At 42.8% G+C, this 27,509-nt stretch overlaps 1 protein-coding gene across 6 annotated transcripts in view; it reads left to right on the forward strand.

The window, feature by feature from the left end:
• The window catches only part of RAP1GDS1 (Rap1 GTPase-GDP dissociation stimulator 1), a 180,885-nt gene that overhangs the window by 141,472 nt on the left and 11,904 nt on the right, over positions 1-27,509 (forward strand). For all 6 annotated transcript variants that reach the window (XM_053255245.1, XM_053255246.1, XM_053255248.1 and 3 more), the window contains 7 exons: positions 681-809; positions 5,294-5,419; positions 12,575-12,718; positions 13,558-13,689; positions 14,767-14,901; positions 19,744-19,869; positions 22,430-22,569. In XM_053255245.1, coding sequence (XP_053111220.1) covers positions 681-809; positions 5,294-5,419; positions 12,575-12,718; positions 13,558-13,689; positions 14,767-14,901; positions 19,744-19,869; positions 22,430-22,569 — 932 coding nt within the window. The remainder of the gene's footprint in view (positions 1-680; positions 810-5,293; positions 5,420-12,574; positions 12,719-13,557; positions 13,690-14,766; positions 14,902-19,743; positions 19,870-22,429; positions 22,570-27,509) is intronic.

The following is a 27,509-nucleotide window of genomic DNA, read 5'->3' on the forward strand; positions in this document are numbered from 1 at the left end:
GTTCCAATGTGCACATGGAAATGCATAGATGGAGCTTTCCTTAGCTCTGAAGAGAAGCCTGGTGAGTTTTTCTGCATGCACAGGAACTACTGGATTGAAAGAAATAATTGCTCTACATAATGACTTCTGTGCAAACAAGCCTTTTCCTCTTTAGTATTAATAAATATATGACTGTTGAGAGGAGCAGATACTGAGGGCATATCTATACTAGTAGTTTAAACTGTTTTAACAGTACAGTAATTGCCTTTTCTCAGAGAATCTTGGGAATAGAATTGTAGTTCTATAAAGAGGGATTCGAGATTTCTTAACAGAGACATCAAAGCAACTCAAGAAACTTCAATTTCCAGATTTCTTTGGGGGAAGTCATGACAGTTCAAGTGAAATAAACAGAATATAAGTTCATTGCTTAGATGTGCCCAGGGTGTTGTGTAGATGAGTCTAGAGAGAGGCAGTTTTTGCCCCTCATATAGTAGATCGTTTGGGGATTTATATCTTGTATTACATTCTAATGCTAAGCAAATATCAGAAGATTAGTTTTTACTGTATGGTTGTAGTTGCTTCACTGCTGTATTCTTAGTTATTTTCCAAAATCAATAAGGCAATATTGTGATGATACTACAAAGAATAATACTAACTTAATACATTTGTCTCTTTGTGTCTCTGTGTGTGTCTGATTTTAGATACCCTGCAATCTCAGCTCATCAATATGGGTGTTATCCCTACATTAGTGAAATTGTTGGGCATTCATTGCCAAAATTCAGCTTTGACTGAAATGTGCCTTGTTGCATTTGGCAATTTAGCAGAACTTGGTAAGTCCTGAGATACAACCCACCAATCTGTTCTCTTTGAGAAGGTTATATAGTTCTTGGTTAATCTTTATAGTATATTTTCAAAGACCAGAACAAGAGTTGATGTTGTCACCTATGCTCAGCATTAAAATACTATGCATGTATTCATCCATCTATGAAAGGTAACATATGCTGATCATTTATTTTTAGTGTTTAATCACAGAGGCTGACATCCTGACCAAATTACTTGATTAAAGTCCTATTGAATTTATTTATTTATTTATTTATTAACAAATTTAAAAAAATTTTAGACCCCCCCCAAAAAAAACCCCCAAAAAACCCCCCCAACAACTTACATCTCTGGGTGGTTCACAATAAAAACACAATTTTAAAAAATTAAACATAAAAAACAATTTAAAACTTAAAACAAGTTAAAAGTATTAAAACTATAAATCTAATTAAAAGCCTGGGTGAACAAATGTGTCTTAACTGACTTTTAAAAAGTTGTCAGAGATGGGGAAGCTCTCATTTCAACAGGGAGTGCATTCCAAAGCCGCAGGGTAGCAACGGAGAAGGCCCGTCCCTGAGTAGCCACCAGATGAGCCAATGGCAACTGAGACAAACCTCACCAGATGATCTTAATGGGTGGTGGGAATCATAGTGAAGATTGTATTCTCTTAGATACCCAAGGCCTAAGCCATTTAGGGCTTTATAGGTTATAACCAGCACCTTGTATTTTGCCTGGAAACTAATCGGCAGCCAGTGTAGATCTTTCAGTATAGGGGTAATACGGTCTCTCCGAGATGACCCAGAGACCAACCTGGCTGGTGCATTCTGTACCAACTGCAGTTTCTGGACTACATACAAAGGCAGCCCCATGTAGAGTGCATTGCAGTAGTCAAGCCTGGAAATTACCAGCATATGTACCACTGTTTTGAGGTAATTTATTTCAAGAAATGGATGCAGCTGGCGTATCAGCTAAAGTTGATAGAAGGCACCTCTGTCCGCCGCCTCAACCTGGGGAGCCAGGGAGAGGTTGGGATCCAGAAGCACCCCCAGACTGCGTACCTGTTCCTTCTGGGGAAGTGTAACCCCATCCAGAACAGGCAGATCAAACTCATCTTCTGAGTTCCAACCTCTCACTAAGTACCTCCGTCTTCTCTGGATTAAGCCTCAGTTTGTTATCCCTCATCCAGCACATTACTGTCTTCAGGCAGGCATTTAGGGTGGTTATTCCTTCTCCCAATGATGTTGACATGGAGAAATAGATTAAGGAGTCCCTTTGAGTAACTTAGTCCAGATGTCAGCCAATGACGTTGAAGAAGATCTGGTTGTAAGAAGTATTGTTTTTTATCTCAAGTATTCATAGCTGGTTGTCTACCTTTGTTAAAAGAAGCAGCAGAAGCTTGTGTTTATGCACTTATAAAGTTGCATACTTATAAAGTGACATTGATTTGAAAACATCTACTGGGAGCTGTTTCAAGCAAGATAAAGAAGAGAGAGCTACTATTACACTCTTCCTCCAATGGTCATATGCTTGACTGAGAGGCCAGATTAAAATATAAAAGCTAAAGGAGTAAGTAAAAGGATATGTCAATAGCCTTGGCATGTTACTGATGCTTCTGGGTGTCCTCTCCTTTCTTATGGAGGAGGGCGAGATTAAGCTGCTATGGGTGAGTGAATTTCTGGTTTTCTGCTTTTGGTGCACTGGTGCCATCCCAGAGTAAAAACACTCATGGAGAGGTACTGCCAAGGCCACAAACAGAATGTGAAAGGGTTGTGTATTGCAACCCATTCTAGGGGTGTGCATGAAACCGGTTTAGTTCCGTGTCCAGCCGAACCGGGTCCAGTCCAGTTAGACCACTGAACTGGGCTGAACCGGTTCGGGAGATATACTTGTAAAGGGGAATCTGCCAAGGATTCCCCTTCACAAGTAAAGGGGCATTTTTGAGGTGGCAGCAGTGGTGGTGGTGGGGGGAAAGCTGCTTACTTACCCTGGCCGCTCGCTGCCACTTGCCCTCCTAGCACCGGAAGTGCGCTCGCTGCTCCTTTACCAAGTTGCCGACTTGGCGGCAGCTTGGTAAAGGAGTGGGGAGTGCTTACCACACCAGAGGGGCGAGTGGGCTGGGGTAAACGGTTTCCCCCTCTCTCACCATTGCCTCCTCAGGAATACCACTTACCGTCCTGAACCAGTTTGTATGAACCAGGCCCGATTCGGTTCAATCACGGACCAAAACGGCCCTGGTTTGATCCATGATTGAAATTTCGGGCCAGCCCCATTTTGAGGTGAACTAGTTCAGATGAGCCGTTTGTGCACATCCCTAACCCATACATCCTTCTTCTTCTTGATTCCTTCTCAGCAACCTGGTAAAGGCTTCCTACCTCATTCATCCAGTGTAAGATGGAGGAAGGCCAATATCAAGTTGAGGGGCTGCAGAGGGAAACAAGCATCAGGATCAGCTCACCCACATATTCTGCAGTGGCCTGGCTTGTCCTAAGTCATATTTGCCGCAAGCAGCAGCAACTTTAGGGTCCTTTTCCTGGACAGAACCTCTCAGTATTAGGAGAAGCTGCTTTTGAGAGACAAAGTTTCGCTCCTTGATTCACATGGCAAACCCCATGAAGGCTCACACACAGAGCTGTAATGGTATGAACCCACAGTGGCCTAGAGAGTTTGTGTGCCACCAGCTGACTCCTCCAGGAATGTTGCCTGATGTTAACTCCTAAACCTGAAGCCAAGCCCAAAGAATGAAAGCTATAAATCCCCTTTTAAATAGAAGATGAATTCCATTTCACCATCAGGCACGTAGGAATAAGAACAGATACAGTTCATAGACTTTTTAATTCCTCACACCTTTTTGTCATTAACCTTTAGATCCTACTTTGAGCCACCTTTTTGTTGAAATCTCCTTTTAAATAGAAGATGAATTCCATTTCACCATCAGGCACATAAAAATAAGAACAGATGCAATTCATAGACTTTTTAATTCCTCACAACTTTTTGTTATTAATCTTTAGATCCTACTTTGAGCCACCTTAAATTGTGCATATGAACTGCATATACATTATAGGTATAAATTATACCATAATTGTAGCAAATACAGTACATTGCCACTGTAGCTAAATAACCTGGTAAAGTTAAGGGAGGTCCGCCTGCAGTTTATTTTATTTAATGTGTTTGTTTGTTTGTTTGTTAAATTTATATACCGCCTTTCATTAAAAACAATCCCAAGGCGATTTACAAAAATTAAAAAACATAATAAAAATGACTGTTAAAAGTATTAAGTTTAAAATATGACAGGAAATCTGATTTTAAATATATAAAATACAAACATAAAAACTGTACACGGATAAAAACACACAGAAGCAGCAATAAAACTATCATGTAAAGGCCTGGATAAAAAGCCAAGATTTAACAAGCTTTCTAAAAACTGTGATGGAGCCCGAGGAGCGAATGGCCACTGGGAAAGCATTCCAAAGTCTAGGGGCAGCAACAGAGAAGGCCCTGTCCCAGTTAACACTGGCTCGTCTGGTGGCTATTCAGAATCAGGCCTTCTCTCTTGTTGTCCCAAGGCTTTGGAATGTATTCCCTGCTGAAATAAGAGCCTCTCCATCTCTTACAGCTTTTAATAAAATGCTTAAAATGCATCTGTTCACCCTAGCCTTTAAACTGTTTTAATGTTTTAACTGCCGTTTCGTTAAGTTGCTTGTTGTAAACCACCCAGAGATGTAAGTTTGGGGCAGTATACAAATATACTTACTAACAAACTATGAATAAAGTTTTATTCTGATAGATGTTCAAGACTTCTCTCCTTGCTGCTACTGTTGCTAAAGCCCTTTTCTATTCAGTGGTGACTGCAGCCTCAAACATAAAAGTGTTAAGTAGATAATTATTTTATTTATATTTATGCCGACACACACTTTGATTGATTGGCATCTTAAAATGTGACAAACAGATCAATAAGTCTCATACTGTATCTGCATTTTAAGGGCCCGGAGACAAAGCAGCCAGGCTCAGAGCGCCCAGAAGGAACTTGAATCTAGGCATGTGGATTCAGCTGTTTTGGAATGCTAGAACAAATTCCACCAGCAGGCAGCCATACAAATGTTAAGGCACTAAGCCTGACCTTTTAATCTCTTCAATCGGAAACCCAGCGCTCACTGTGTAATTTTTCTCATTTGGCTGACGGCAGCCGAAGACTTAATTTATATGTTAGTAATTTCGCTGTTGCTATGGGTACGTCCACGTTCCACTGGTGCAAGTTTTAACAGCTTTGGACATAATTAATAATTTAGGTCAGCACATTTATCTTAAAAGTCCTAGGTGTTTTTCTTTTCATTTAGTGACAGGCTTAAGTATTGGAGTGTATTGTTCCTGTCTGTGAAGAGTTTTTAGCTCTATTAATCACTGCACCGAGTAACCTCCTAATAAACTGAAGAGAAAACAGTTCTGCCTTTTGATTTTGTTTTTCTGTGCACTTAGCTTTCCCCTTTTGATTTCACAGAATCAAGCAAAGAGCAGTTCGCCTACACAAACATTGCTGAAGAGCTTGTAAAATTGTTCAGGAAGCAAATAGAACATGACAAGAAAGAAATGATTTTTGAAGTTTTGGCTCCTTTGGCAGAAAATGGTGAGAAGTTGATAACTGTTTGTTTCTGAAAGGAGGGGAAAAACATAAAAACGGGCATTTCATTAAATCATACTTCTTGTAGTGAAGGGAGCTGCCTAGCTGAAGTTGTCTTTGTGCAAACCATGACTCAGCCTATTGTATATAGCTGATTTACATATGTAAGTTTTAAACTATTATTTACTTTTCAATGGGGCAGGAAGACAGGGATGAAAATAGATATAACGTTCTTAGGGCTCTTCCGGGCAACATTAAGAAGTGTTGTTCCTGCTCTGTTCCAAGTGATCTTGGCTTCCACACACTTCAGGAAGCTTGTGTGGTCCTTTCCAGCATAAATTCCCGCTCTGTCCATTTACACAGCAGGATCCTTGTGCAATTTTAGCAGCACCATCTGCTGGCCAGCTCTTGCTTTCTGTAAAGAACCACCATTTTCCAAAAAAGCTGTAATCCGTTCTTCACAGAACAAGAGCTGGCCATCAGGTGACACTGCTAAAATTGTGCAAGAACCTGCTATGAATATGGACTGGGCATGAAATCACACTGGAAAGAAACATGCAAGGCTCCTGAAGTGTGTGGAAATAGGGAAAATGCTCTTGGATCAGCACTTCCTAATATAATCTGAAAGAGCCCTTAGTGTGGTGGAAGCAACTCTTAAGTTAGGGGTTTGCATAGAACCACTCTGGGTGGTTTGCAAGCCAGTTTGGTTTGTGCCTAGAACCGGGTCGAACCGGCGAATTGTGTGGTGACGCAAATGGCCTTTGCGCTATTTGTGAGCTCACACTGATTGTGGGGGGAGTGCTGGTGGGGCCTAGGATAGCCATGCTGCAGTGGTGGTGCATAAAGTAACCTCTCGCTGGCCCCCCCACACCTGCCCTTTTTCAACCCGGTAGGGTTCCCCCAGTGCTTGTAAAAGGGAATCCTTATTGGATTCCTTGTTACAAGCACCAGATCCCTAAAATGCAAGCTTCATAATAAAAATCTGTTTATCTATCTCTTTCTCAAAGTGCTTGCTAGAAAAAGCTCGCAAAGTTGACCTCTGTCCTCCATAATCCAAACAACTTCAGTTTCCACTCAAGGTGTCTCCCATCTGCCATCACACCCTGTTTCCGGCCTCAATTAAAGAATTTTTCACTCACTTGTCCCTCCTCCCAGTTTCATAACATGTCCAGAAATTTAGGAGGCCTTGAATCTTAACAGGTATGAACAAGTCTGTCTAGCACTACAGATAAGATGGTGAGCATAATACAATGGGTATGCAAAAATACAGACCCTTTATATGTAACCACAAAGTGGCTCCTCTTAGGTTCATTTTTGACTTATTTTAGTCCTTTGAAAGCAAACACCCATTAAATATACCTAAAACATTGATGTGGTACACGCCACTCATTATTTAGCACTGATAATTTAGCACTGATCCAGGTGTGCAGAACAGTCCACCATACAAGTGCACTAACTCTGAATGCACAGGGAGGATAATTTATTTATAAGTGTGCAAAATGTACAGGATACTGAGAATGCTCAACAAGAAGCCACCTGCTCCTCTACAGGAAAGGCCCACCTCTTGTTTCCATAGAGGAGAAGCATATGATTTTGCCTTGCAGGAAAAAGGGCTCGCTAGTCACTGGAGAGGAGAGCTGGTCTTGTGGTAGTAAGCATGACTTTGTTCCCTTAGCTAAGCAGGGTCCGCCCTGGTTGCATATAAAAGGGAGATTAGAAGTGTGAGCACTGTAAGATATTCCCCTCAGGGGATGAAGCTGCTCTGGGAAGAGCAGAAGGTTCCAAGTTCCCTCCCTGGCCTCTCCAAGATAGGACTGAGAGAGATTCCTGCCTGCAACCTTGGAGAAGCCGCTGCCAGTCTGTGAAGACAATACTGAGCTAGATAGACCAATGGTCTGACTCAGTATATGGCAGCTTCCTATGTCCCTATGAGGTGCTGCACACAAGCAGTGTGAAGTGCCATGAGACCTTGACCTGCTCTCCCCACACATGAGCAGGGAGCTTGCCCTGGGCAGCCAGATTGGCCACCCACATGATTACTGGCTCCGTCATAGAGCTGGTTGGGGTGGCAGGGATCGGGGGGGGCCCTGGCCCCCGGAAGTCCCAGGATTTCATGTGCGAATGCATGGGGCATTCTGGGGAACCCCCTGGTAACTGGAGGCTTGTTGTAGCCTCCCAGTTGGGGGTCTCCTCATGAGTCGCCATGGTGACTCACAATCACAGAAACGGGGTTAGCGGAGCGCTCGCTCCGCTAACCTCATGTGGGGGGTGCATTTTACAGGGCTGGCTGCCAGGGGCCACACAAATCCCGTGGCAACACATGACCAGCCAAGACAGGGCTGCACTCCCTTAGCCCAGTTTTGGCTGGTTGCGGGAATAGCCACTTTGTATAATATGACTGGTATATCTCAGCAAGCCAAATAAATCCCCATTGTAAAGAGTGGCAAATTGTTTACCTTGTATTGATCCGTCTGCAAGTTGCCATTCAATATTTGTCTCTGTAAATCAGTAGGAAAATGCCAGAGGCATCTGTTATTGTTCTTAAGCGTGTGTGCATTCCAGATGCATTTATGTTATCGTAAACTATCCCTTGTGTGGTTTTTAAAACATTAATTTCCAGAGGGGTAGCCATGTGAAGTCTGCATTAAAATGAGTATTGTGGCATCTTAAAAGGTAACATTTTTGTAGCATAAATTTCCATAAGCTGGAGCCCATTTCTTCGGATTTTTGAAGTGTTGTCCTCTGATGTGTGTGTGAGTGTGTGTGTGTAGTTGATCTTGTGGTAGCAGGCATGAATTGTCCCCTTTGTTAAGCAAGGTCAGCCCTGGTTTGCATTTGGATGGGTGATTGAGTGTGAGCACTATCCTGTTGTAAGATATTTGCCTTAGGGGATGGAGCCGGAGCTCAGTGGCTGAGTATCTGATAGCATGCAGAAAGTAGCTTCACTCCCTGGCATCTGAAGATAGGGCTATCTGGGAGAGGCTCCTGCCGGAAACCTTGGAGAAACCTTGCCAGAAACCATCTGTCAGTCACTGTAGACACTGCTGAGCTAGATGGACCGACGGTCTGACTTGGTATGAGAAAGACAGACAGACAGACAGACAGACACACACACACACACACACACACACACACAGGGGTGGTGGGGGAGGTAAACAGTGGTATCATATAACTGTTAAATTCCTAAATGATTTGAAAAGCAGACTTTCTTAAAGACCACCGGTGTGCTCTGTATTCCGGCCTACCGGTATTTCAGTCTTAGGTCTGATTGGCAAGTAAGAGAGGCAAAGCCCTTTTTGTGGTGGCTCTGCAGTTGTGGAACTCTCTCCCCAGGGAAGAGATCGCATTTTTAGATGTGCCCTGAATTCTATTTTGAGAGGCATTTTTATGATTGATATATTTCTTATCATCATCATCAGCGGCTCTTAAATTGGTAATTAGGTTACACTGGATTTTTATGCTGACCTGTTTCAATTAATTGTTTTCTCTTAATCAGTGATTTCATATTTTATGCATGCATGCATTACACATGTCTGCAATCTTCTCTGGGAAGATTACATTTTTGAAGGCAAGTTTTTAAAGCATAAAATGCTATAATCTGAAGCCACTTCTAGTATGTGGGAATACAGGTGGCCCTCATTATTCGCAGGGGTTCAATTCCAGCGTACAACCACAGATAACGAAACCACGAATAATGAAACCTTGAGTCAGTGGGAATTTGGGGGTGGGGGTGGGCTTAGGTTCTGGAGCCCTGAGAATTAGCCAAGAAGTCACTGAAATGACGGGAAATGCAGAAATAAGGATCGAGCACAGCACTGTACCTTGGCTGCTTCAGCTTTCCCACTCTCCCTGCGCTCCAGCAGGGGCCCCCAATTCTTCCAGTAATGCGTAATCATGAAGTCCAGCACTTAGCAGCACAGACCTCTGGCCTGATTGGGTGGTAGGATGGCCAAAGGGGGTGCCCAGAATTAAAATCAGTTCATGTAAACACACACAGGGGAGTTTCTTCACTCCACTGCTCCACTTCTGGAGTTTGCAGCACTCCATGTCTCCCCAGTCTCTGGCCTGCAGCAGCAAAAATCAAATTTTGAAAGCAGTGGAGTTCCTTCACTCCACTGCTGGAGTTTACAGCACCCTATCGCCAGTCTTCTGCTTGGACCAGAAGCAGGCCCTGCAGAAACAGGCCTGCCGACAGCATTGTCGCCGTCATCCTCTTCCTCCACAAAGCCATGGGAAATGGGGGTGTCTCTTTCCGATGATGACTCCGCAGTTGTGGTGATGGATGTAGCTACCTTTACAAAGTAGCTGGTGACTGTCCTTTGCTTTCCCTTGCTTTGCAGAGCCTGGTAGGTGTGCTTATAGGGTTGTAAAGTAGCCTCCAGCTGCCTTTTGAACTTGATGCTGTGCTCCATTAGGGGATCAACTATGATAACTTTGTCGGCCAAGGCAGTTCCCAGTTGTAGAATCTCAGAAAGCCCCTTTGTGGTGAACGTCTTGGGGAGCATCTCTTCCTTTTTCTCCTCTTCTTCCTTACTCTCAGGGAGCTGCCTGGATGATGTCCTCCAATTCTTCCTCTGTCAACTCCTCCTGATGGGATTGGAGGAGTTCCACACTCACTCATGTGGCTCAGTGTCTTGCAGGTCTTCTCCACCAATGGTGCACACAAGGTTGGTGATCCGCTCCACTTCACCTGCTACTGTGGGAATGGCTGCAGCAGATGGACTGCCCCAGGCTACAACTTCTTCCGCACTGCGTACCATGTATGGGATTTGATATCTGCAAGGGATGCCATGATGATCTCAGTGCAGTCCATGATGCTGCAGCTCCTCCAGCAATTGCTAATCGACTGAGGGATTGGCCTCCATGAGATCCAGCATCCTCCTGAAGGTCAGCGAGTAGTACAACTTGAAAGTTGCCAATCAGACCTTGGTCCATCGGTTTATCAAGGAGATGGTGTTGGGCGGCAAGAAAGCAGCCTCCAGGTTCGGGGTGTGTGAACCGCAGGATCTCAGGATGGCCAGGGCATTGTCAAGCAGCAGGAGGACTCTGAAGGCCTCCTTCTTGGAGGCCAGAAATCTCTGCACCTCATGCAGGAAGCAGTTGTTCACCCAGTCAGTGAAAACCACTGCGGTCACCCATGCTCTCCTTATTCTTCCCTTTCAGGGCACGAGTGTTCAGTGCTCAGTACAAGTGCATGGGATTGACCACGCTCCCTGCAGCATTGCCTCATACAAGCAGAGCGAAGGGGTCCTTGGCTGCCTTGAAACCCGGAGCAGTACTTTTTTCTTCGCTGATGAAAGAGCGGGATAGCATCCACTTCCAGAACAGGCCATCTTATCAGCATTGAAGACCTGCTCTGGCCTGTACCTTCTGGACTCAAATCAGCCACTGGAACTCTGTTGGAAATATTTGGGCTGCCTTGTGAACCGTCCTGGCTAATTCCTCTGCCAGCTTGACATTATGGAGGCTGTAATGGTGGTGCTTGAATCTTTCAAAGCAGCCTTTGCTCACCTGGAAACCACACTCAGCGCCTTTAGATGTTCCTGCCACTTGACCACCTTCCACCACAAACTGCCTGTAGAGCCACAGTGCTTTCTCGCAAATGACTGGTCCACTCAGTAGCACATTTCTCTGGGCTTGGTCCTCTATCCACAAACTGAGGGCCTTTTCCATCTGTTTCATCTTGGGATTGTGTGGATGGAATGCCATCTTAAGACTCTGAGACATGCCAGATACCACACTCATATGGATACTGGCTTTTCTTTTATTGATGGAGTGGATAGTGGACTCATTGATGCTGTAATGGTGTGCAATGGATGCTGCGGTGTTCCAGTAAGCCAACATATCCAACAGCTTCTCCTTCTTACTCAAGGGCAGCATTTTCCAAGTCTTTTTATTGCTTCTCTCAGCAGAGCTCTCCGCTGTGTGCTTGCTCATTTTGGCTGTAGAGGAAGGAACAAAAAGTCCAGTCCTGTACAGTTCAGTAATTTTGCAAGACAACCCCCCTCCCCCCCACAAAATTAATAAAGTACTGTACAGTAATTCATAATTTAAATCAATTTTAAATGGCTATTTAAAATCAATTTTAATGGACACAGTACCTTAAATCAATTTTCAATGGATACTGTACAGTATCTGAAATCAATTTTAATGGATATAGTATTTAAAAGCAATTTTAATGGCTACGTAAAGTCAATTGAGTTTTTAATTGCAATTTAAATGTACAGTTATATAGTACAGTAGTATACTGTAATTAATCATCAAGATTAAAATTTGAATTTTTAAAATAAAAAAATAAAACTTCAACATTAAAATTAAATTTATTAAAGTTAAAATCAGCATTAAAATTTAATGCTGCACAATGTTGCAAGAGGCTCCACAAGAATGGCTCAAGAACCGCTCAAAGGGCTCCCACAAGCTTGCAAAGGATTTACTCCAAAAAGCCTCCAAAGGCTCTACAGCAGCGGCTCCTAATACGGCCAATGGCTCCCCAAGGATACCAAAGGCTACCCAAGGCTGCCAAATGCTCTTAGAAATGGCTTTTAGAAGCACAAAAAATTCAAGAAATTCAGACCAAAGCAATCCTCCCTCTTCCTCCAAACTCCTTTCACAACACTTGCAGGAAGAGCACAACCATATAAGGATGAAACCGGGTGCTAAAACCCACAGATATGCAAAACCACTGTACTGCAGATAATGATGTCGTGTCTATATTTCCCAACCGTGGATATGCAAAACTGTGGGTAACGGAACTGCGGATAACAAGAGCCACCTGTATTTTCAATGACTAATCATACTCATGGTCCCTGAAGGCTGACAAAGATGTCTTTGTGTCTTCCATAAATGAAGGAATGACAACACTGTCCCTATGTGGCTCACCCAGTTGTTGCTATTTCATCATACTGTAGGTCAGGGATTCTCAGCTTGGGTCGCCAGATGTTGCTGGACTACAATTATCATCATTCCCTACCACCATGGCTGAATGCTGAGGAATGATAGGAGTTGTAGTCCAACAGCATCTGGGGACCTAAATTGAAAACCCCTGCTGTAGGGCATTCCTGGTTTCTTTATTTCTGATTTTCTTAATGTATGTCTCTTATTTGGTTTGATGAGACGTATTTCAACTATGGGCCCAATTATGTTCTTGATGTTCTCCACCAGATATCATTAAACTGCAGCTGGTTGAAGCAGGCCTTGTAGAGTGTCTACTTGAGATAGTCCAAAAGACCGTAGATAGCGACAAAGAAGATGATGTTGCTGAGCTTAAAACTGCCTCAGATCTCATGGTTCTACTACTGCTGGGAGGTGAGTACTGCATGTAGATTCACCCCAAAGGGAATTCAGATAATTCACCCTAAAGGGCCTCAGAGAATTCTCATGCTATTGTTGGCTCACCACATTTATTTTTAATAAAATGTGACCTAACGAGCCCTCACCTGCTAGCTATCCCATTTTATTATTTATTTATTACTTTTATATCCCACTCTTCCTCCATGGAGCCCAGAGCGGTGTACTACATACTTAGGTTTCTCCTCACAACAACCCTGTGAAATAGGTTAGGCTGAGAGAGAAGTGACTGCCCAGAGTCACCCAGCTAGTTACATAGCTGAATGGGGATTTGAACTTGGGTCTCCCCAGTCCTAGTCCAGCACTCTAACAACTACACCATGCTGGCTCCATTGTAGACAATGGATTAAATCTTGACTCTGCTCCTGGCAGTGCATACATTTTTCACCCGAAAACGTGCCCTGTGACCACCCTTTCCACCTAAACAGATTGTCAGGCAGTTCCTGAAACTGTTGGTCCTATTTTGTAAGTGAGCATTTACATGTGCTATAAGCCCAGTTAATTCAATGGATTTGCATTGAATACAACAGACAAAATAGTTTATCAACTCTTATGTGGCTCAGTGGTAAATACATGCATTGCATGTATTAAATTCCAGTTTCCCTCCCTGGTATCAGCAGTTAAAAGGTAGCAGGGGTGGGAAAGATCCCTGATTCATACCCTGGATAGCTGCTGCCATTCAGAATGAACACTATTGGGCCAGATGGACCGAGGGGGCTAACTCGGTATAAGATAACTTCACAGGTGCATATTTTTCCTTACATCGACTGAATGTGCTTTGTTTCTTTTGCTTATAGATGAATCAATGCAAAAACTATTTGAAGGAGGAAAAGGCAGTGTGTTCCAAAGGGTGCTTTTATGGATCCCATCTAATAGCCACCAGCTGCAGCTTGCAGGAGCTTTGGCAATTGCAAATTTTGCTAGAAACGGTAAGAATAATAAAGGTGAACATTCGGCCATGCTGTTGGCACTACAGTTAAACAGCAGTAGGGCTGTGACAATGTGTAATTATTTGTAAAGGGGGGTTTATATGGGAGATTGTAAACAATTTAACACAGGCCTGACTTCTGGAAACATTTGTTTGTTTTTTCAGGACTTAAAATACAGGCCCTTGGTTAAATGTTAATTCAAAATAGAAGTTGAGTGGTAAGATGGAGAAATGGTCTCTGAAAGTGTGATGAAAGAAGTAGGAGTAGGTGAAAGGCCACTTGGCTTGGAAACTTTGCTGTCAAAATGATTTTTAAAATGTATTCATCCAGAGTATGAGGTGGCATGAGAAGAATATTTGTCCCAAATGGGGATGTGCTGTAAAAAGACAAGCCTCTCTGAGCCAGTGGGCGTGGTTGGCTATCAGCTTATATCAGTATCACTTGACAAAGACACCGTGGAAAGGTGTGCATAGCCTTTGCTGTGTCCCAGGTTGGACACTCAGTACTGACGGGTGGGTTACCTTTCATGAAGTGAGCTGAGGCAGTTGCTTCAGACGGCAGATTATTGGGGCATCAGACAGTCTTCAGGCAAGATGGCCACTGCTACTGCATCAGTGCCCTCAGGCAAGATGGCCACTGCCACTACCGTCAGATGCTTTTCAGAACAAATCTGACATTTGCAAGGAGCACCTTTCCTCCTCCTCCTGCAAAACTGTGAATTAAAACTAGGAGAGAAGAGGAGGCTGCTGGCAGCCTTCCCTCCTGCTCACCACTTTCAAAGCTTGTAAGGGTCAGTTTTGAAAGGGAGCTGGCCCCTACCAGGGGCATGGGGCAAGACAGCATTTTGTGCCTCACTTCGGGCACAGCTATCCCTTGGGCTGTTGATGGGCTTCATCATTTTCTCTGTGTTGTTGTAAAAGGTTAACGGGCAGCACAAGAATGCAACTGATCCGGTGGTGCCGTGACTCTGTAATCGGAAAGCCGAGATTGATGGGGCAGGTCTGCTTTTAACAGAGGGGCATTTTATGCATTCTGTGATCCTTCATTTAAAAGTTACAATGCTCTGGTCTTCTTCAGATGGAAACTGTATCCATATGGTGGATAATGGTATCGTTCAGAAGCTGATGGACTTGCTGGACAGGCATGTAGAAGATGGAAATGTCACTGTGCAGCATGCAGCGTTGAGTGCACTCCGAAACCTTGCTATTCCCGGTAGGCATTTTAGCACATTACCAAACCCCAAACAAATACATTTTAGCACATTATCAAACCCCAAATAAATCCAAGGAAAGAGGTAATGACGTTTTCTTGTGTTAAATCATGTGGTCTTGTGCAAATCACTCAGTCTTTGCCTCAGTTCTCTGATGATTAAGATGCATTTAGAGGGCTAGAAGTCAACTGTTCAAATCCTAACTGAGCCATAACCCATTGGGTAAGCCATTCTTTTTCAGCCTTGATTCTCTATCTGTAATAAAAAGGGATAAAAAGCCTACCGGCCGACCTTACAGGATGTTGTAAATTTTACTGAGATATTTTACTATTATATTATAGTAAATTAGTATACTATAGTATACTAATATACTTGGGGAAAGTGCTATATAAATAATGGCTGACATCCTGACTAAAGAATGACACATAGGGATCCAAGGGTGAAAACCCCGGGACTAGAAGGACTTCCAAGAGAGCTTGATATAGACTAGATGGCTGACATACTTCACAATGTTTCATACAAGTTTCAATGTAACATTCATGCAGTTGCGCAAGAGCCCTGTTGTTCTAAATGCAAGAATTGTGCAAATACAATCGCACGGTTGATGGCCATTGGAAATAATGGGTTTGTGTGGTTTTTATATTTAGCACAACTGTGCTCTTGCACAATTATATAAACGTTATGTTGCAAACCCCATGAAATTTTGTGTAGTACGTCAGTCATTGTAATAGTGTGGAGCCTCTTCAATTCACAGAGCCTCTTCAATTACTTCTCCCTTCTCCATGTACTCTGTGCTGTGTTAGGTCTGATGTCCTGTTTCTGTTAATGACTTCTCTATCAAGAATGTGGGCTGTCAGCAAACTGTTTGCTTTCCAGGACTATTTGTATATATTTGCATAGTTATTAGGAATAATTAAAGACTATGAAAGCACCTGTCACATAAAAAAATTCTCATTCTTATTCTGCTGCCTCACTTATTCATTTATTCAGAATACCAAGTTTCTGAGATGAAATGCCACTTAATATTAAAATCCCAGAAATGCAGTTTCATGAATGCTTAAAACACAAAACAAAACATAAGCTTCCAAGCTAGGGAATCTCTGCCAGAACAAGCAACATCTTGTTAGCCCATCTTCTAAATGCCAGTTAACTTCTCACTTTTAATTAAAATGCGTTATGGAGCAAAGTCTGTCTCCTGCTTCACACGCGGGGGTGGAGAACCTCACAAGGGTGGAACAGGTGTGGTTGCCATGCACAGCAGAATGGAGGCCTCAGGAGACTGAGCAAAAAGCACCAGCTCCTTGCAGCATTGAGGGCAGCGGTTTTCAAGGTGCATTGTCTGTCATGAATATAACAGTCATACTACCCGAAGAACTTTACAATTGGCATTTGTCTTACTTTTCTGTCCATTTCACTATGGCCGCTGTGCACATTCACTCACATACACAGGGCTGGTGCACATTGCTACCTCAGTGTGTCAACTCTACACATAGTGGGGCACAGAAGGAGGGGTAGATTTCTGGACTCGACCACTACAGACCACAGGTAGAGGGCAGTGTCATATTTTTGAATGCCCTCCACTTAAAAAAACAAATCTTCCTCCATATTATAAACTAGTAGAACAGAATGGGGGCAACAGTAAAGCTCTCTCACTGGTGCTTACTACATGGATATTTTAGCACAAGTGAAGACATGAAGAAGAATGACATACATACCCCATCAAATACATCAAATTCTGGTACTGTCCAAAAATCTGCAGTCTCATTCTGTGTAATGTATAGCATGGCTCCAGTAAAGAGCTTTCCCTTGAACTAAGCAGCAAACCTATATGATGTGAAGATGGAATTCTTCATAAACAGTTTAATCAAAGAGAGTTTGCACTAATTTGTTTTATGTAAAATAACTTTATGCCACTTTTTCACCATTCAAAGTGGTATACATCATTTAAAAACAATGAAGTCATAAAACAAAACAGCAAACAATATTTATTTTTTAAAAACCCAGCCTGAAAACTGCTTAAATTAGCCAAATGCTAACCTAAATAAAAAGAAAATATTCCAGTCCTTCTGGAAAACAGACAGAGAATGGACTCTTCTTTCCATCTAAAGGCAGATTGTATCAAAATTTAAGGATCACTGCAGTAAAATAATTCAAAACTGATTCAGCAAATTCAGGAAAGTATAAAGCAACATGCAGCAATATTTTCACCCAGTCTGGCATCGGTTTACCCTTTCTAGTGAAAACATTTCTTGCAGCTCAAGGACTGAAATACCAGTCAGCCCGTCTGTACAGACAAATGGGAAAATTTGTCCAAAAATCACATTAGGTTAATACGTTTATTAGGATGAATTAAAATGTCACAGAGGAGTGAGAAAGTGTTTGGGTTCTCCAGAACTCTTCATCAGGTTGTTAAACAAAACAGGGTGGGAGGAGAGTTGAAACCCCAAAGCTGGAGCTTTGTAACAGTTTTAAAATAGTGCAGGAGGTGTTGGGTAGGTTGAGGGGTTAAGTCTAGGCTCTTGCTAGATGCTAGACTGATTTCAGGTGACACTGAGGATTACTGGTACAAAAAAAAAAGTGGTGACTCTTCTCCGTCTTTTTGAGGCTATAAAAACTAGCTACTCTCAGATCTGTCTCCTGTGAAACACATTGATCTCCCGTGAGGCAAAGAGCAGAACAAAAAATTGTGTGGTTTAAAAAAAAAAGTTTTTGAAACATTTTGTATTGTATTTTTTTTAATGTTGTGTTGTAATGTGTTTCATTGTATGTTTTTTTATTGGATTTTATTTTTTTACTGTTGTGTTGTTGTAAGCTGCCCAGAGAACAATTTGTTATGGGGCAGCTAACAAATAAAAGTTGTTATTGTTTATTATTAGAACAGTATGGTAGTCTATATTCACCGAGTTGGAGATTAATTGCAAGTGGTGCACTAGGTTAAGGGTCAATAGAAGGCAAATTGGGTGGTGTTACTTAAAGTAAAGTTGCGCCGTCGAGTTGGTGTCGACTCCTGGCAACCACAGAGCCCTGTGGTTGTCTTTGGTAGAATACAGGAGGGATTTACCATTGCCATCTCCTGTGCAGGGGCGTATCTAGGGGTAGGGCAGGCAGGGCACGTGCCCTGGGCGCCACTTGAAGGGGGGCACCATTTTGTAAAATTAATTTTTAAAAAAAAAATGGCTGCCAAAAACAAAATGGCCACCGTGCATGCTCAAATGGCCTCTGTGAGGCCCTAGGTCATGCCAGGCCTTGCAGAGGCCATTTGAGCATGCACAGTGGCCATTTTGTTTTCAGTGGCCATTTTTTAAAAAAAGATTTTTAAAAATGGCCACTGCACATGCTCAAATGGTCCCTGCGAGGCCCTAGAGGCCAGTGGGGGGAGGAGGAACATTTGCAAACCCCCCAGCCTTTAGGAAGCCCCCCGAAGGGGCTACAGGTAAAAAATAATAATATATAATATAAGTCACTGTACACATATTCAGATTGGCACTATGTACAGAGAATCAGGGCTTGTGAATACTGAGCTGATGCTTATGAGCTAGGATTGTACTCATTTGCTCTTACTTTGCTTCTTGTGATAAGTGAGTTAAATGTGATGTCTTGCTAATATGGCTATTAATGGTGAATTTGTCTTTGAATCAAAGTGAAATCCTTAATATTAAGGCCCACTGGGAGTTTCTTGCTCTCTTTCTCTCATTTTAACTGTCTTTCTGAAAGACTAGAATATATTCCAAGCAGTGACACAGTTTACTCTGCATATCCTTTAATTATTTACAGAGTATGTGGGAAAAGTCAAATTCTCCATTGATTTTTAAAACTTATGTAATGGTGATGCTACAATACATAGTAGAGAATTAGACAGGCACTTCTGTTTAGTTTTCCAAGTACACCTCCACACAGTATGCTTGGACAGGGGGCGCAATTTCAGTGTTTGCCCTAGGCGCTATTTTCCCTAGATACGCCTCTGCTCCTGTGCAGTATGAGATGATGCCTTTCAGCATCTTCCTATATCACTACTGCCCAATATAGGTGTTTCACATAGTCTGGGCAACATACCAGCAGGGATTCAAACCGGCAACCTCTTGCTCGCTAGACAAGTCATTTCCCCGCTCTGCCATTAGGTATTATTTAGTAGTCAGATAACCTGTAAAGGTCACTTCCCATTTTTCATTCCCCCCCCCCCCCCCGTTTTAAAGTTCCCCTCCTGGGTGTCTCCGTTCAGTATTCTCCAGTAAACCTCTTGCATACCATTTTGTGAAAAATGGGCTACGTGTTCTTGGACTCCTACCTCTGAAGTGCATGCTCATTGTGGCAGCTGCTTAATTTGCTGTTTCTTTTTCTCTCTCTTGCTGCTTTACACATTTATACTGAACACATTCTATCTCTTTCATTCAATATTATTCAATACCTCTTTAAAAAACTCACATTTTATTGAATTTCATGAACCACTTCTATTCCCTATATAGAAGGCAAACGAGTGGTTTGTGCTACTCAGTAAAAAAGGATGGCTGACATACAGAGTTGCTTAATAGTGCTGCTAAGGAGTAATGCTACTGAATTTCAATAGGACCATGCAGGAGTCATTTAGTCTGAATGTCAGCCGATGTATTTAGTCCCCCTTCCTTGCATTGCTGCTACTAGTTAAATTGGAACTGGGATAGAAGGAGTGGAATAGCAGACAGTATTCCTCTCTCTAAGCATCTTCCTCATCTTCCACAGAGTTTGTTTTTAGAGATATCTGGGGAAAGCTGTTTATGGGTTACCTCCAAAAAGAAGGCTCTTCATGCAGTGTAAGCACACGGTCTCTGCCTTCCTTTTGAGATAATGTCTGTTCTTTATTCATGCAGTTGTAAATAAGGCAAAGATGCTGTCAGCTGGTGTGGCAGAAGCGGTATTGAAGTTTCTCAGATCCGAAATGCCCCCTGTTCAGTTCAAGCTCCTGGGGACGTTAAGAATGTTAATAGATGCACAAGGTAAAAATAAACTGTTCTCTATGTTAAATGATGCTGTCTTTGTTCTACCTTTGATCGGTTGCTACATTTCTTTCAGAAGAAGAAAGGATTTTTTTTTTAAACAAAATCCTTCAGATAAATTGAATGTATGTGTAAAGTGAAGAAAGCATGAACTGACTTCTTAAATGCGTTGGTTGTCTGTAGCATCTGTACACCAGTTTAAACATTTGATTTACTTATGTACCACAACTCGCCTCACTCATGATATGTGATAAATGTCTATGTACATATTGCAGCTTCAGATGCCATTCACACTGCACTGTTTCCATTCCTGGAATTCTTTCTTGAATAGTTTAATGAATTGATTAACTGCGACATCAACTTAAAACAAAACCAAAAAAAAGCAACCCACTGGTAGAACCTCCTGCACGTAATAAAAGGACATGACAAAAGTGCCATAAAAATCCCCAGGGTATTTTTGTTGGTTAAATTGCTGTCACTGAGACCATGGTGTAACCTGACATCACGAATACAATTTAAGAAAGATGTTGAATCACCAGTACAATTGCAGATTTCATCCATGCAGCAAAAGAGAGCAGAACATAAAAGCCAGGATGAGATAGTACAGAACATGTGGGATACCATGAGACCTCTAAAGCACTTCTGTTAGTCGGTGGCTGACATACTGCACACTGTTACATGCTCGTCACAATGTAATGTTTGCACAGTTGCATAAGAGCGCTATTGTGCTCTATGGAACTATTGCACAACTGCATTTGTGCAAACTTTATGTTGTGGTGTGCACATAATGTTGCACAGTATATCAGCCAGTATCCTGAGATTTTAGTTTTCAGTTTTTAAAAAAAGGTTTTCAAGATTACAGTGTATGTTTTGGAAATAGGATCCCCCCCCCCAAAAAAAGCTGAAAGACAGGAAATGGGGCAATGATGCCACTTTTGTCAAATTGTGAGACGGACCACAGTTGGGATGATTGAGGCAGAAAATGCAGAACACCTTGGACAGGCCAAGGTTGGGTACTAGATCATGCAGGTGAAAGCAGGGAACCAAAGTATGGTTGAAGCCAAGCTGGTGGTCAGATACTGAAATAGAGGAGGTGAGTCTGTATAGCTACCTATTACAACAAGGTGCTCAGACATTTGGGCTGGCTTGGGAACTGGGGCTTTAGGGGCCTGATGCATCCTCATTGGATTTAAAGGGTCATCTGAGAGTGCTCAGGCTGGCATTGCAGCATAGATGGCACCTTTGCTTCATAGAATCTTCACTTTTCCTGGCTTGTTGAAGACCAGAGTGTGGGTTGTGCAGGAAAAGGTGCAAAAGATGTGTATGTGTGTGTGTGTGCATGCAAACACACACACTCTCACACACACACACCCCTTACAGCTATAAAAGAAGCCCACATGTATTATCTTAGTCAACCATCCTGATTTTAAGGCCTGCCAGTCATGAATATAACATGAGGTGATTCAGATTCTTCATGGTTCATTGCAAGATATTTCACTAAGTATAATCTGGTAACTAAAATACTCAAGTTAGAGGAGCTGTAGTCTCTGGCTCATTATAGATTTCAAACAAAAGGGTAAGTATTGAATATATTGCCTGGCTCTACTTAAGACGAGCATACATGGTGATCTTCTCGAAAACTATGTGGGTGGTTTCTAGAGGATACTCTCTTTGATTTTTCAGCCCCCACCCACCAGACTAGCTTTTGTGTCATCTGATCATGCTGGAGAGCCACCCTCCTCCTCCTCCTCCTCCTCCTCCTCCTTCTTCTTCTTCTTAACCTGCTGTGACTTCCTTGGAAACCTTAAATTTGGGGCTACATGCTCTGCAACTTTCCTTTCTCTTGCTTTCTGGCTTAGGAATATCAGCAGAGTCATTTGTCTGTTTTGGTTGATCCCTCTTGAGGGAGGTTTCGAATTTCCTCCTTCTACTACCAGGGAGAATTGTTACTACAGGCTGAAAACTTTGTTTTAAATAGAACACTTTTCTTTTGTGCCACGAAGCCCCATGGGTTTATGGAGACTAAAAAACAAATGATTTCTGAGGAGCCTAGAATGGTTGCTGATCATCTTCAAAATGGCCCCTGTTGTAGAGGATGGGGTGTCAGCCAGCCAAGCTGCCTCACAGCCATGTGACACATTAGGGACTGAGATGGCTTGTACGTTTCCATTTTCAGCAGGGGAATCCTTAGAGGATGGGGATGCATCTCATTGGTAGAATATCTGCTTTGCATGTAGAAGGTACCAGGTTTCGTGCCTGGCATCTTTGGGCAGGACTGACACCTTGCATACCTCGGATTGATACAGCTACCAGTCTTGAGCTAGATGGACCAGTGGTCTGGCTCAGTGTATGGCAGCCTGCTATGTACTTTACAATTGGTACACACACACACACATACACACATTAATTGATTGATTGATTGATTGATTGATTGATTGATATATTCCCATTCTCCATTCAGAATCCTAACCTTTCTTTTGTGCTTTCCCTGCTGTTGAGTATTTTTTAGGATTTTTTAAATGTGTATGTTTGCAACTTGACATCTTCTTACCATATGTAGCAGAAGCTGCTGAACAGCTGGGGAAAAATGTGAAGCTAGTTGAAAGGCTGGTGGAATGGTGTGAAGCCAAGGATCACGCAGGCGTGATGGGGGAGTCAAACAGACTACTCTCTGCCCTTATACGACACAGCAAATCAAAAGTAAGTAACTTGCGAAAGAACTAGACATAAATTGATTGTCTTGCCAAACTTAATCACTCATGTGAGGCAGGTTCTTGTTATTCCTGTTATACTGGTCATGGTAGGAGACCAAACTTGAGACAAGAGAATGGCTTACTATCTTGTCAATCCACAGCTGTTGTTGCAAAACAGAATATCATTGAACCATTAGGGAGTAGTTGATGGAGGGTTGGACTTGGACCTGGTAGACCTGCTCAGAGCCCATTTACATTTCAGAATTTATATTTGTTCCATTGCATTTATTCCTTCAGACCTTTGTTATATGGTCAATGGAGAGGTGAACTGCTGGTTTTTGCCCATGAAAACAGCAGAGCAGTAGGAAAATCAAGAAGCAGGAGGAGGGAAATCTGTGTCAGCAATGTTTAGAAATAATTCAAGCAAGGTTTTAAAAGGCCTGGATAACTGGAGAAGTCCTTGCTGGGTGTGAAAAAGGTATAGGAGGAGATGCCAGGTGAATCTTCCTGGAGAGACCATTCTGCAGGCAGGGGGCTTCAGCCAAAAAGGCCCTGTCTCTGGTCACCACCAGCCTGGCCTCCTCAGTCAGGGGTACCTGACTGAAACCTGAGGCATGTTTCAACACGAGGGCAGATCCAAGTGGTAGCAGGCTATCTTTTATACTGTCTGGGTCCCAGGCAGCATTCACTCTAACAGGATTCCCAGATGTTGTTGATTACAACTCCCATAAACCCCAGCCAAATGCAAGGCCCAGCATCCCATTGGGGATGCTGGGAGTTGTAATCAACATCTGGGAATCCCTGTTACAGGGAACACTGCTCCTAGGCCATATAGAGTTTTAAAGATAAGCACAAGCACTTTGTTGTACTCAAGAAGCAAACAGAAGCCAGTGACTTAGTCTGGGGGAAGGGAGTTGGGGTTGTTGTTGTTGTTGGAAAATTTATTTATTTATTAAAGTAGAAAAAGAGCAAAGCTTGATTACATCTCAATCTCAAGGAGCCAGCGTGGTATAGTGGTTAGAGTGCTGGACTAGGACCGGGGAGACCCGAGTTCAAATCCCCATACAGCCATGAAACTAGCTGTGTGACTCTGGGCCAGTCACTTCTCTCTCAGCCTAACCTACTTCACAGGGTTGTTGCGAAAGAGAAACTCAAGTATGTAGTACACCGCTCTGGGCTCCTTGGAGGAAGAGCGGGATAGAAATGTAAAAATAAATAAATAAACAAACTAACTAACTAACTAACTAACTAACTAACTCTTGAAACATAGAATAAAGTAAGACCTTTAAAGTGAATCGGAGATCAAGAACAAGAAAACGTTTAAAACATAAGGGTGGGGGGAAGATATACCAAAAGCGGGGGGAGACATAAGATTACTTCCGCCTGCTGGTCTTAATGCGAGCATCATTACAATAGATATACAGAATAGATTACAGATCAAACCCAGATCTCGGGATGGGGGAAGGGAATTGAAGGGTTGTGAGGGGAAAGGACAGAAGATGTTATACGAAAAGAAGGCAGTCAGTTGGAGAACAGAGGGGAAAATTGGCTATTCAGGACACCAAGCGGAACACACAGACTGAGGCTCACTGGAGACTGAGGCTTTGCTAGGATGAAAAAGAACATTAGAGGCAAGATACAGACTGGATTTGAGGCAGAAGGTATTCTCTTAGCGTCTTTTCAGCCTGGGAAATACTGCTGCAAGAGAAGAAAGGTGAAGATGTAAAAAAATGTGTGGGATTTATTACAAAAGTGCTGGAAAAGTGAGGTGGTAAAACAAAAACACCAACAACTGTTTGTTTTTGATGGGCCTTCAGCTCTTCCACTTCTTCTTCTAACTCCCATCTGTCCCTCATTTCCTTCTCCAGCTTCTCTCCCTGCTGCTCCCCTCTTTCTTTCCAGTCCTTCTACTGCCCCTCCTTCTCTCCAGCCCCGTTTCTTCCACTTTCCTCACAGTTCCTTCCTCCATTCTTCTTTCTTTCCTTCAGCCCGCATCTCTAGCACTTTTTTCTAGCAATACTTATTTATGTATATTAATATTTTTATATCCTGTTTTGATACTGCCTGATCAGTACATCTCCAGGTGGGGCTTTACCTGCGTTCCCTTTGCCTGGCCCTCCATTTGAGGGCCCCGGGGCCCTTGCATTTGGCCAAAATGCATTGGGCATAGAGCACAATGTACGATTTGAGCTCTTATGGGTTTTCATAATGGTGAACAATAATTGTATTTAAAATCATGACCCAGATCCAGGGAGCCATGAAGAAGGAAGCCATCTGCTTATAGAATAATCTGCACCACAGTTTTGAGTAGGGATGTGCACAAAACAAATGTGTTCTGTTTTAAGCTCAAAACGAAATACAGATGGCCAAAATGTTTCAGCGAAACAGCAAGCGGCCCCAGCTGTTTTGACGGAACAAACCCAAAACGCTTTGAGTATTTTGGCCATAGGAAACCATGGGGAAATTTGAAACACCCCATTGTTTCCCATGTGTATTTCCTAGGGACACCAAAGTAGGTTGGATGGTAGGGCATGATGGGTGCTACCTACCACCCAGTCCACAAATGAAATGGGCAAGTGGGCAATTTTAAACAATTTTTTAACCTTTCCCTCCAAACCCCATAGGATCCTATCTAAAAAAACATGATAGACACCAGCAACAGTCACTGGGGGTACTGTGCCTGGGGGTGGATAGGGCCAGTTACTCTCCCCCTGCTAAATAAAGAGAATCACCATGTTTAAAAGGTGCCTCCATGCCCAGTTAGCAGGGTTAATCCAGCAAAACCAAATCCAGCAAAATTCAAACAAATTTTGACGGAGGACACCTTGCAATGCAGATTGCAGAGCAGACTTGAGCAATGAGTAAAGCACAAGTTAGTCTCAAGGCCAGACATGGAGCTCATCACAGCAATTGCCAAGAAATATTACACAGAGAGAGAGAGCTGCCACTGTCAGTTTCTCACTACAACACTGTTTGTGAGAACCAACAAACCAAATCACAACTCAAGGAAGGAAGGAAGGCAATCAGGTTATGCCTTTGTCAATCTGAGATCCAGCAAAACCAAATAGTTATAGCAGCAATTGCACAGCATATTATACTCAGTGCTGAGAAAAGAAAACCACAAAACAGGAAGAAGGAAGATTTGATTTTTTATGTTCCCTTTCCCTCCCCACAGCCAAGGGGGCCACAGTTGGCCATGACAGCACTTGCTATGTATGATAACCAGCCAACCAAGAAGCAAGGAGATCACAAGCCAATCAGAAGCCAGTGCCAGAAGACCAATCAGGAAAGGGAAAACAAACTTCCCAAATGGCATGTGAAACGTTGAAACATTTCGATCAAAATGGAGGTGGTTCTGCTCCGAGCTCGAAACAGGCCCTTTATTTAAAGGGTGTTCGGTTTCGAGCTTGAAACACTCAAAGTGGCCCGTTTTGAGTCAAAATGTTTCAACGTTGAAACATTCCGCACATCCCTAGTTGTGAGCCATTCTGTCCATTGTGACATAAACTGTCATCAGTTTGGAAGGAGAGAAGGGAGTGTCTGGACTAAAACCAGAATCTGCCGTCCCCTTCTCCCTTCCTCCTTCCCTCTGCCATTACAGCTGATGAGCTGACTCTGATGGTCCCATCTTATATCGGTGTTCTTCAACCCCATTAACCTCAAGTACCACTCCCTGACTAACTGTTTGTTGGGTCTGTGCAAAGCTTGGGATTAAGCTGAATCCTCTACCCATTCCCCCGGCACTCTGTGGAGAAGACCATATTCACTGTGCAGTGCCTTGCCTGGTGCCAGGGGGCTCTTGTAAGGGAAACAAACCCCTCCTGAGCCCCTGCACCGTGTTTGGAGGCATGCACCGACTAGTACTGAGCAGTCTAGCCCTTCCCAGTGCTTTCCTCCTAGAATTCTTAAGAGAGGGTTCGATTTCTGTTAAAGGGCCTCCCAGCGCTGAAAAAAATGCAGTACTATGTGAAGGTCAACACAGTCAGAAATGGCTCTCATCCTGAAGGGATTTTTGGTTTTGGTTTTTGCCCAAGTGGCCCCCACTTGAAAAATAGTGAAGATCACCCACTTTTTGTGAGTGCGGTACTGGCAAAATCTGGGTGTTGGATGTTTTGTTTCCCCCGCTGCGCACATGATGGGTTGCATGAAGAAACCTGTTTCTCTATGCATTGCAGCCTGGTTTCTCTGGATCAGGGTGCCTGCATAAAACTACCCGCAACCTGGGAATAAATTCTCAGCTGTGTATCCAGTTGTATCTACAGCACTTCCCCAGGGAAGTTAGCAAGGCTTCAGACTTGTGCTTGCATTGTTGCTTTGCATGCAAAATGTCACAGCATAATTCTTTTGAATACTATGAAATATAAGCAATTCTGAGCACATTCTCTCTTAATGGGTTTTGGCTTGTGGCTGGAACAAGAAAGGGAAGCACAAAAGGATGCCTTTTCCATTATTGTGCCATCGCCTTGCCTTTCACTTAATCATCTTATTCACAGTCAAAATATTAAATCTACTTTAAATGCCAAAACTATGGCAGCAAACTGGGTTTCTTTCACTAAAATAGATATACAGAGATGTAATTGACACATACAGCTGATGGAGTTGCAGGTGTATGTTTTTGCCTCTTTTGCAGTGACACTGACAGAACAACATATGCGTGTGATTTGTGAAGAGAGCTCTTCTCTCCTTTCCTGTTGTGCTTTGTTGTTGATATCTCAAAAACTTGAGAGCAAAGATGGTATTACCCTCAACAGAAACACACACAAAAGCATGTTGTTTTTTTAATCAGGCAATTACTTAAAATACACAATTCACAAACCATGCCTCTCCTTCTAATTGTTTAAAGAATGTTCTGTGATTCTGTGGGCAAGCTATCAGTTTCTCCAAGGTCTGAGCAGCAGCAGTTAATGGCTTGAAAATGGAAGGGTGAGGCACTTATAGCCTTGCAGT

The sequence above is a fragment of the Hemicordylus capensis genome, chromosome 5 (genome assembly GCF_027244095.1).
Source record: "Hemicordylus capensis ecotype Gifberg chromosome 5, rHemCap1.1.pri, whole genome shotgun sequence".
Lineage (NCBI taxonomy): Eukaryota > Metazoa > Chordata > Lepidosauria > Squamata > Cordylidae > Hemicordylus > Hemicordylus capensis.